Below are 11,285 nucleotides of genomic sequence, written 5' to 3'. Positions count from 1 at the left end.
CAAACCCAAACTGGGCAATCATTTTGCGGAAAGGAAGTATGATCCCAATCTTCAGTCGCTTACCAATTCACCCTTGTGTTCTCGTTATCATTGTTGTGCTCATCTAACAGCAATATCCCAGTGAACCAGAATACAAATTGAAGAAAACAGCATCTCATCTGTAGATGAGGCACTTTATAGATCGAGAACAGACTAGACATTGAGCACAAAATGTCTTCAGCTACTCAGCAGCTAGGCTGGCTCTGAACATGAGATGGTCAATCAAAAAGGGTTCAAACCCCAGAGTTCAAGTCTAACTGCTCAGAAACAAAGAAATGTCCCAGAGATGGAAACTGTAGATTTGATAAAAGCAAGCTAAAGCATGTGGCTTGGGAAAACAAATAAGTATAGAAGTAGTCACAGCAGAAGAACTGAGAATACCAATATCTCCAAATTTGCACAAAGCTGAGATGGAAAGTAAAGGCTCAACAAGTTGTCATGTTGCTGCCTTGGTTTCTTAATTATCACTTCTTTTACTTAAATGTCTGGATTTACAACATCAAAATATGTTCAGTTGTCTTGTAGGTTTTAGTCTTGTTCAACTAAATCCTGAGTGTGTCATAAAACTAGCAGCTGATCTGGCATATTATGAGTAATGAATTAATTTTGTCATCTATGTCAGCTTCCATTAAGAATTGCTTCTAAGTATGGAAAATTATCCAAGTTTTTCAAGATCTCATCACTGATCTTAATTGTTGGGGTAAGAGTTGAGCTGTGGGATCTGGTTGGACAGCACCTCAGTTCATTAAAGTCTCACTAAAGCTCTATGAAATTTAGAAAGTCTTTGCCCCTTTTCTAATCTATACCCTTAGTATTTAATGCCAACATTCCATTTCTCTTCTAAATTTCTTGCATAATGTTTTTGAGAATCATGTACAATGTAATAATATGCACCTTTAAAAGGGATTTGTCTGTCTTCGTTCTTATGAAGGGGAGTGTTGTAAAAAAATTATACCAAGTGTGTCTGCTCCATGGAAAGCAGAGTAAATAACTTATGGGATGTAAAAAAAATTGGACAAAAGTGGGTTGGCATGAGTGGGTGGCTCCAGGCTCTTACAGACCCAGGATTTTAGTTTTGGCTTTCAGTGATTGAAGTTGAGTTTTACAGAGCTGGAGCTGCTAGATAAGAGTTCTTTGTTACTGAGGGTTACTATTGATCATAACTGATCTCAGCTGAAAATGTGTTGCTGGAAAAGCGCAGCAGGTCAGGCAGCATCCAAGGAACAGGAGAATTGACATTTCGGGCATAAGCCCTTCTTCAGGACCAGACATACAAATACTGAGACTATAAGAGTAGGTCAGAGACTGGGCATTCTGCACTGAGTAAGTCATCTCCTGACTCCCCAAAACCTGTCCAGCAACTACACCTTTCAAAGAGCAATCCTGATTAGTCCCATAGCCCCGCTTACACCATAACCTTACAAATGTCTCCCACTCTATCAGCTAGGATTAAAGTAGTGCACCATCTCTTCCATTCCTATTTCTTGACCTCGTTTGATATTTCAGTGAATGGTATCTCAACTGAAAACTTAGAGACTCCCCACTCCCCAGATTTTTAGCTTCCCCGCTCCCTCTATTTATTCCTTTTACCATGGCTCTGACATTATGTATAATTTCACAGGTGGCAGCAAATCTTCAATATCTTGTCCAACTGACAATTCTTTATTTGACAGCGACCTAGACAATAAATTTCTTCACCAAAGAAGCAATCATGACAGAACCTGATTCTAACCTCAATGGTTAGTACATACATTTCTAGCAATGGTCACTAGGTCTTGATCAAAAATGTGACTAATAACCAACCAGCACTATAGCTAATCACAACCTGAAAAAAACTAAGAGGACATACCCATCACCAAGAATAAAATGTCAATATTGTATGTTTTATTAGTTGTTGGTTAAAAAGTTGAAAGATACATGACAATACAATCTACCTATCACAAATGAGATGTGATATTGATGGTTTAAGGATGCAACATAACACACTTACACAAGTTTCTTCAGCATGCTGTGATGTCTCTTCAAATAGCATCTTTTGTTTAAAGGAAGATATATAGTTAACTAATTAATACGATCATTTCAAAGACAGATAAATACAAAGACTGATTTTCTTTTACACATAAGGAAAACAGATTTGTGGGAGCTGTGTGAAGAGGCTGGACCCAGCATGAGGCAACACTTTGTATATTGGACATCTCTTGTGTGGTAATTTTAGCTGCCACAAGTCAAATAGCAAAGTACTTTGTAAATATTAGCTGTGTTTGCTTTCTATATTAGCAGAACAGTTATAAAACCTGTTTTGGAATCAGTGCAGAAGTTGTATTTGGCCCAAGAGAACATGTGGTTGACTATTTTTGTGTATATACATTAGCCAAACCATTAAAATCCCAGTCTTTTCATCAATCAAATCTAATCAATAATCAATCCACAATAAAGAATTCAGTGTGTACTGGTAAGATCTGAATTAAGACAACTGAAATTCATTTTGGAGCAACCACTCAGATCTTTGCAAATTTATCTAATTCATTTCAGAATTGGCACACTATAGTACATGGAAAATGTTTAAACGTATTACAAACAAGTGCAACTTGATATCTTAAACTGTTGAACACACTAATGTTACTAAATGTTAGCAGAGTCACAAAGTGGATTTAAATCAAAGCAGCAATGCCTACTGGCCATGAGGTTTTCATCCTGTGTACTTCAAGGAGTATAAGCCTGCAAACCTAACTCAATGATCTTTTTTTTAAAAAATCATATTGTACTGTTTTAACAAACTCACTTACTTTGATGTGATTAACACTCGAGTTGAAAGAGTGATGGACTTTTAAACAAAGCATAACTATGACAATTAAATTACAGATTCATAGAATTGTTATGGCACTGGAGGCCATTCAGTCCATCATGTCTGCACGAGCTTTCCAAGTGAGTAATTCACCAAGCGCCATTTTTCTGACTTCTCAATGTAACTTTGAATGCTCTTCCTTTTCAAAAATTGATTATCATTTTGCAGTCTCAAACCATTTGAATAATCCAAGGATAAATTGCCTAAAATGTGTTTGCAATACAAGACAAATCAAGGCATCTGCACACATACAGACACACACACAAAGGAAGCACAGGCTGCATATTTGGCCACTCAAAAATGAATCCAAATGAAATTAAATCCAAATTCACTGAAGAGATAATACAGCTGTGTAAAGAATACGTTTCATTTACAGTCAACCTAAATTTTTAAACGATCTTCTCATTTGCAACTGATCTTGCACTGTATGAAGTTTCCCTTCAGATGTCAATTGTTACAAGCAGTAAGATTGCAGTACAAATAGCCCTATTATAATACTGTTCCCTGTAAAACCACATATGAAGTGCCATTCCAAGCTAGTTCAGTGAAACGTCAGAGTACCACTCAGCTACAGAATTACGAACAGAAGCCCTTCAATTTCTTCCCATTTCAACAGTGCATAGTGATGCTGCATGAACAATGCAGCCTACACTGTCCCATCTGATACCTTCTGGAATAGGTAACATCTTGGGACTTCAGAAGATACAGACTTGGTAAAAGAGATTGCTCAAACTTTAGCCAACCCTAAATATTAAACTGCAGTTCAATTTCTCTGTATGGTGGATATACTATATTTTTACTCACATGTAGTAAATCACATTTCACATCATCTCAAAATCGGATCACAATTGGTGTTTCAGTAAAGCTGGTGAAAATAGCCAAATGGCAATTTTATTTGTCACCAGTGAACTTGATCCATCTGTAAACTAAACTTCCTCATTCCTGAATATTCCATTTGTTAATACTGTCTGTGCAAAGAATTTATCTCCACTTTTGTAGCTTAAATTTCTTAAAATGGAACGATTCCTATTTGGTATATTAAAACTGTTATCTTGTCAAGAAAGAAACATAGAATGGATATGTGATATGGAATTTATACCTTGCTTCTCCTTTCAATGACTGGCAAAAAAAAACAAGGTGGCACCATGACTGACCATATTCACTTAAAAATGTCCGAGGGACACGATTTCAAAAAGTCCACAAATTAACTTCATCTTTCTGGACATTTTCTATTCTGAATATCAGTTATAGACAGAATAATTCTTAAAAGAGGAAGACTTATTTTGATGAGACTTTAAAAAACAATAAATTTAAGTTAACTTTCATAATTATTTCAGTGATAATACTCATGCACCAAAGATAAAATGTGCTTCAAATGAAAGTTGATAAAAAGTGTGGGAATTACTAAATCACGGCTAAAGATTGTTAACTTATAATAAATGGCTTGTTGATTACACTTACGTGTCGTCCAAGAAGAGGACATTTCAAATACCCCACACATATTTTGAAATGAAGAAAAGCAAACAATTTATACAGATCCTTAGTAATTTGTACATAAAATATATAAATACACCTCATTAAAAAAGGACATCATCTCCAAAATGTTAATGATATAGAACAAATGCTTGGGAAGTGAATTTAAAAAGGCTGAGAACCTGATCAACAGCTTCTATGGCATCAGTGCTCCTGCATTTTATAACTCCATGAGCCCGAATATTGGAATATACCTGTCAAACATTCAAAGTATCAAATATTGTACAATTGAAACACAATGTAAATACAACTTAGAATATTGCACTATGTGACGTCAGCCAGCTGCTCCATACTAGATACTGAATGGTATCATAAGGTCAAAAAGCATACAACCTTGTGTAATAAATGTTAATTACACCAATGGAGTACACCACAGATAATTCACTATACTATATGCGTAACAAAAATATATTTGGCAGAACTGTACAAGGTCATTGCAATCCCAACACTAATACAGCTATCGCTCTTTTAGACAGCATCATTGCAAAGTAAGCTCCAGACAGTCTTCATATTGGAAATCAGGTTATCTACACTCCTAGTATCAGGTCGAAATCCACATTATTAAATTATTTATTGTATATGTAACACTACAGGATTTTAACGCAGCCCAACAAAACAAAACCCATTCCATTTTGCCCTAGGTCATATCTATGTTGCATTGAGTACATCCAAGATTAACTCACCAGAATGCACCGTCCTTCTTTCCACCACAAGGTGAATACTTCAGCTTTACTTGAACCTTTTTATTCATATTTCTCTATCACATAATCCTAAATATTAACCCTGCAATGTTAAACCCCAAAGCTAACAGTCAACACATTAGCTGATCATAATATAAATCTTGTTGACAAGTTCTACACCTTGCTGACACTGACAGGTTAATTTTGCACTTGCTATCTTGTTTGCTTGTCAACACGCCTCTGCTAGTAAATTAGCAGCATCTGCTGAGAATGAATTTACTCTATAACCTGACTCCAGACATGACAATATTGGATGTGGCTTGTTGAAACCGATTAAGGTAATTAGTCTGTTTGGATTTGATTGGCAACTCTGAGAAGTTATAACCATCTGACAAGGAAGCAAAGCATCAATTTTACAGCACTGTAACAGGAAATTAGCTTGGCGTACCAGATGGACCAGTGGATAAAAGCACGAACCGATAATAATTGTAAAAATAAAATAATTCGGTCAAGGAATTAACACAGAGTTAGTGGAAACTTTGTTACAAGTAAATTTTAACAGCAAACCCTATGTATTTACACGTATTATTAAACCAAAATTATCTTGTCGCTATTTATCTGATCTCAATTTTAGGAAATGTGGGAGCCTTACAAACAGAAAAAAAAAGCATTTTATTCACAGATTATTCTACACTAATCCATCAGTCTCTGATTCTTCAGTGTCTAAGCTACAGATACAAACAGGTCTAAAACTATGTGAATGCTTGACTTTTTCTCTGCATTTTGTACATATTTACCATATAAAGATACTAAAACAAAAGTAAAACAAAGCAGCACCTTGTGTATGATTTCTCCACAGAAGAAATATTTCAATATATAGTATTTGGAGTCAGTTGTGGAAATTTCATGGATAGTGGAATCCTTAAATTGAGAAAGCCTTGGTAACCTGGAAGACGTATCCAATTTGGACATGTTCCAGGAATGTTAACAAAGAACCATCAGTTCTTGCCACAGTTTCTGGGGAACCAGGTACCATGGCTGCAACCAGGTGCTTCTTTTTTTTAAATATAAGCTCTTTATCTTTGATAAAAAAAATTCTGTTATTTTTGAATATTATGTCCCTCAGTTTAGCAAAAGTATAGTTTATATACATATATATGTGTATTTTTAAAATACATGTTTAAGATATTCAATATTTCTGATAGGGTTCTTTGTTTAATTCTGGAATATTTCACAGCCTTATATGTGAAATATTTTTGGGAGTTTTGCCTCGCAGACTGGGAATATCTAGTGAGGCACAGGCTGCAGGAGGCCTACTCATTTGATAAATCCCAGCTTCAACCTCTTCCTCCCCAGGTCAAGTGGGAAGAGATAAACTCAGGAACCCACAGAACAAGACTCATCTGAATGTGTCAAAGGGTCACTGCCCAAGTTTGCCATTCAACTCAGAACATATTATATATACATTTGATGTCAATTATGTACTTATACGTTTAATTATACTGCACTACTTCTAAAAGACTGTGTCCAGTCAAAAGAAAATGTCCAAATCAGTGGGATCTCTGTATTTTGTGACAGACAAGCATCTGCTATTAGACAGACTGACTTTTCTTTAGAAAGAATGCTTCAAAATTAATAGCTGTAAAAAGCACATTTTTGCTTGTTTTGATTTTGAAGAGTCTGAATCACTGCCTGAATCACATTTTGGATTCAGATATTGCTCTGCCAAACCCACTAAACTTCAACTTGATGAATTCTATCACCTGTTTTCTAAGCATATTCACATTTATCGATGTATTAAATTACAAAGTTAAAGAATATGATAAAATATTGCCCGATGCTGTGTCCAGCCCCTGCTATGAGGTTAAATATACAGAAATAAATGCAGAATTCACTGTCCTTTTACAATTTACTGACAAAACGGTGACGCAGTCGGATCAAATCCTTTAAAAACATCCTTCAGGGAGGTTGTGTCCTGCTCGCTCTCCTCGTGAGGACTGTTCCCACCAAAGGGGCTACCTGAGCCAGATTTAGTGACCTGTTTCACCTCAGAAAATTGGGGGTGAATCAGTCCAAACAGAGATGGCACTGGGAGGCTATGCACTCCTGACTGACCTGAATCCTGTGACGGGGCAGCAGGTGTGGCTAGTTTTGGCCTAGGTCTGTTGTAACTATTATATCTGTCTGTGGAAGTTTCTGAACTTGACTTATCATTTTCCAGTTGATCCAATGCTGATTTTCTTACAAACAATGGCTCTTTTGGCTTAGTGGTACTTTTAGGGATGTCTGACCCTTTCAGCTGGTTACCTTCACTGGAAGACTCTACGTTTCTGATATTTGCACCCTGGGTGCTCTGAGTTCTTGGGTCATACAAACTAATGCCAGTCAGCATACTGCTCTGTCCTCCAGCTCCTCCTCTGCTCTGACCACCAGCAGTAACCAACCTGGGATCATATGGTGCAAGACCAGCACTCGATTCCTTCCCTAAAGGGGTAACAGGGGACTCAGTTTGTTCCACAAGTTTTCCAGATTGTGAGTTAGAGGTTTGGAGTCCAGTAGAGGACCTCTGCAGTCTTGGATCCGCAGGTATCTTTCGCATCCTGGGGTCAGAAGGTTTGTCACTCTGTGCCGTCACCTTGGTTGCTGAAGCATCCACACTCTTCAGTAATCTGGACAATAAGCTCAAGTCTGGAAGGGCAGGACTTGCTGCTGGCTGGGGGGGCTCCACTACTGGATCAGCAATACGCTGCCTAGGATCTGAAGGACCAGTTTGTGGAGAACGGTTTATTCGAGGATCCAATACTGGGAAGGGTGCAGGAGCAGCTACAGGATCTGGCTTAGGAATAGGCAGAGGGATCAAGTCCTCTGGGCTCCATAAAACACTTTTAGCAAAATGAGGTTTACCTAGGGAGATGTCCATTTTAATGTGGCTAAACTGTTTCAGCTGACACCTAGGATCCCTGAGTGAAGAACCCAGCAAAGGATCAAGAGGAATGGCGACAGCCCTGTCTCTCAGAATTCTCTCTCCTTCCTCCTCATTAATTGCGGTTTGAGGTTTTGCAATAGCAGGGGTCGGCTGATTACTGGCATCTGTCTTCACAGCAGTCACAGTCCTGCTTTCTGCAGCAAGCGTATCGGAAGCAGGAGTTCCTGATGTGTTCTCAATGCTTCGAGAAAGCCGGGGGTCCCTCGAAATCCGAGGGTCCACAGGTCGATTCACATTTGATTGCCTCTCTTTCTGAAGGCGTGGATCAACAGCATTCTGGCTATTACCATTGTTGTTATGTACCATCCTCTGGGCTTGCACTTGAGACTTGCTAGCAGATTGCTGACGAAGTGTTTTTAATATGGAGCTCATACTGCTTCCACCATCCTCTTCATCACTTGAGTACCAATTATCACCATCACCTATAAAGCACAGAACAACACCCTATTAAATACTGCAAGAGCTATTTTAGTTCAAGTATGATAGAATAATAAAGTTAAGAAAGTGCACAAACTTTCAATATATTTTGTGGTGTAATATACTGCACAACCCTGGTTTCTCCACTTTGCTACTTCAAGTTAAGTCATGCAATGTGAGGCAGTTTAAACCCACAAAAATGACTAAGAGGTATATCAGATAGTAAAAATGTTTATGTTGTCTTAAATGGTGACCTTTCCAGGATGATTATGCTTCAAAACATACCTTCACTTGAAGCAAAATGAAAGGTTTGAAAATGAAAGGAGGGGGAGGGGATTGTGAATTCCTCATAAACATTTAATTTCAAAGAAGTGCCCAGGTGATCTCTGGTTTCCATGAGGAAAGCAAGTGAAACAAACTATTGAGATATTTATTGACTATTGCAGTTTTTAGCATCTCTTAAGTAAACACAGATGATAGAATAGAATTTGTTGCTGTAGTGAAGCAGAAGAAAACCGTGTAAAAAGACCAAGTTGTATGCTGGTAAGAAGGCAGTTTCTGTTCAAATCGGGGAACAGAACACACAAGAATCTTGAAAAGTTAGAAAAAGGGAATTCACCAAGTAACTTGCTGGGGATGATCAGATCCAGAAAGCTTAGACAGAGCAGAACGATTGTTGATGTACTCTGGAAGGTCTGACCTGGTGCAGCAGGGACTTGCAAACATTTGCTGAAGAGCTGAAAGTGACATTGAGAGTCTTCATTTAATGCAGTACATCTCCAACCTTTACCTGCCATGTTAATGCCCAGTCTATGTGGGGGCTGCAAGAACTGTTCAGCAACGAGTTAGATGGCAATGCAGTTTGGGGAAAGGAGAGTTGAACCTGCTTTGTGAGCCCTTCAATCCCATTTCCTGATCCTTCACTCTCTGACTACTAACTTTGCATGCCAGCTTGTCCCCCTCAATCTATTTACCCTTAATGGATAAATGGACAGCATTCTCCATTTAAAAACATAGGCTTAGTGGTGTCAATGTTGGTCTTTATCAGGCAGAAGGAGATGCAATTTATGCAGGGTGGGGGAAACAAGACTCCTTGTAAATGAGTATTACAACCCATTATCAAACCTTACAGCCTGGCAAGGACCATCAATACTCTCAAAATTAAGACTTGGACTGCTGATTTAAAATTCAATCCCAATGAATAAAGTTTAGTGTTAGATGTTTTTGACTAAGAAAAAAGGAGGGAGAAATTTAAATTCATTAAAATTATGAGTGAAAAATTAGCACAAAAACTTGAAGATTGGCAGACTTCCTGGACTAGTTGGCCAGCATCTGACGGTCTTGTAACAAGTGGCTGCAGAAATAGTGGATACATCGCTTGCAAACTTCCAAAAGTCCCAGCAGATATAAAAATTACAAATCTAACATCTTTTCAAGAAAGGAGGAAGACAGAAAGGAGAAAACCAACTGCAGGCCAGTTAGCCTATCAATTAGCACAGAAAAATGATACAATCCATTATTAAGGTGTTCACAGTCCGACATTTAAAAAATCATAAAACAATCTAGCAGAATCAACATGGCTTTCTGAAAAGGAAACTGTTCTCGACATGTTTGAAGTAATAAGCAAGATGGACTAAGGGAACCTGTGAATGTGATAAACTTGCATTTCCAAAAGGTATTTTAGTAAAGTGCCTCAGCCAAGGAGGTTGCATGGATTGAGGATTGATTGATTAACAGGAAACATAGCGTAGGCATACCTGGGTCATTTTCGAGTAGACACTTTGTAACTAATGAAGTGCAAACAGATTAGTCCTAGGCCTCAACAAGCTACAGAGGAACCTCGATTATCCGAAGGACACAGGCGGGGAATATTTCCTTTGGTTAATCGAATTCCGGATAATCAAATGCCAGATAACATAGTTTAGCCAAGTATCGGGACCTTGCGATATTCCTGGATAATCCAATATTTAGATAATCAAATCTGGATAATCAAGCTTCCTCTTGGATGAAGAGACCCAATTTATGGTAACTAAATTTTCCAACAAAGATAGGTGGAAAATTAGGCTGTCAAAAGCACATAAGAAATAGTAGCAAGGACAAAGATTGGTTAAATGAATGAACAAAAGAATCAGCAGGGCATATGTGGAAAAATATGAACTTGTTCACTTCAGGGAGAATAAAAAAAGCAGTATACCGAACAACATCGGTTATCTGAACATAAATTATCCAAATTTCGGATTATCTGAACAAGATTTCAAGGTTCCTTTGTTTACGATCAGTTCAGTTATTCAAACAATCAGTTACCCAAACAAAATACTCCCCGTCGTCAATTCGGATAATCGAGGTTGATCTATACTATTTGAAAGGAGAGGATGCAGATCTAAGAATGGGGTGCTGGAAAAGCACAGAGGCTCAGGACGCATCCAAGGAGCAGGAGAATCAATGTTTTGGGCAACAGCCTTGCATCAGGAATGATGAAGGGCTCTTGCTTGAAACGTCGATTCTCATACTCCTTGGATGCTGCCTGACCTGCTGTGCTTTCCCAGCACCCCACTCTCAACTCTGATCTCAAGCATCTGCGGTCCTCACTTTCTCCTAGGCTGCATAGCTAAACATTTTCAAGAGGTCTGGGTGTTCTGGTATGAGCCACAAAAATGGGCACAGCAAGTGGAGGGCAAATAGAATGTTGTCATTTACTGCAGGGGAATTGAGCACAAAAATAAAGAAGTATTGCTACGGCTGTACACAGCCTTAAGGAAAACACATATACAGTGTTGTGTATTTA

General features: G+C 38.1%; 1 protein-coding gene across 1 annotated transcript in view; it reads right to left on the bottom strand.

Annotated features, from left to right (window-relative positions):
- Nucleotides 1–1,906: 1,906 nt before the first annotated feature.
- zc3h4 (zinc finger CCCH-type containing 4) overlaps nucleotides 1,907–11,285 on the bottom strand; it is a 79,349-nt gene continuing 69,970 nt past the window's right edge. Inside the window, exon 12 of the mRNA XM_043681006.2 lies at nucleotides 1,907–8,505. Coding sequence (XP_043536941.1) covers nucleotides 7,007–8,505 — 1,499 coding nt within the window. The 3' untranslated portion in view covers nucleotides 1,907–7,006. The remainder of the gene's footprint in view (nucleotides 8,506–11,285) is intronic.

Source organism: Chiloscyllium plagiosum, unplaced genomic scaffold, assembly GCF_037043375.1.
Source record: "Chiloscyllium plagiosum isolate Xiang-an unplaced genomic scaffold, Cpla_swu_hap1 HiC_scaffold_47, whole genome shotgun sequence".
Lineage (NCBI taxonomy): Eukaryota > Metazoa > Chordata > Chondrichthyes > Orectolobiformes > Hemiscylliidae > Chiloscyllium > Chiloscyllium plagiosum.
This window is presented reverse-complemented; position numbering and strand designations above follow the sequence as displayed.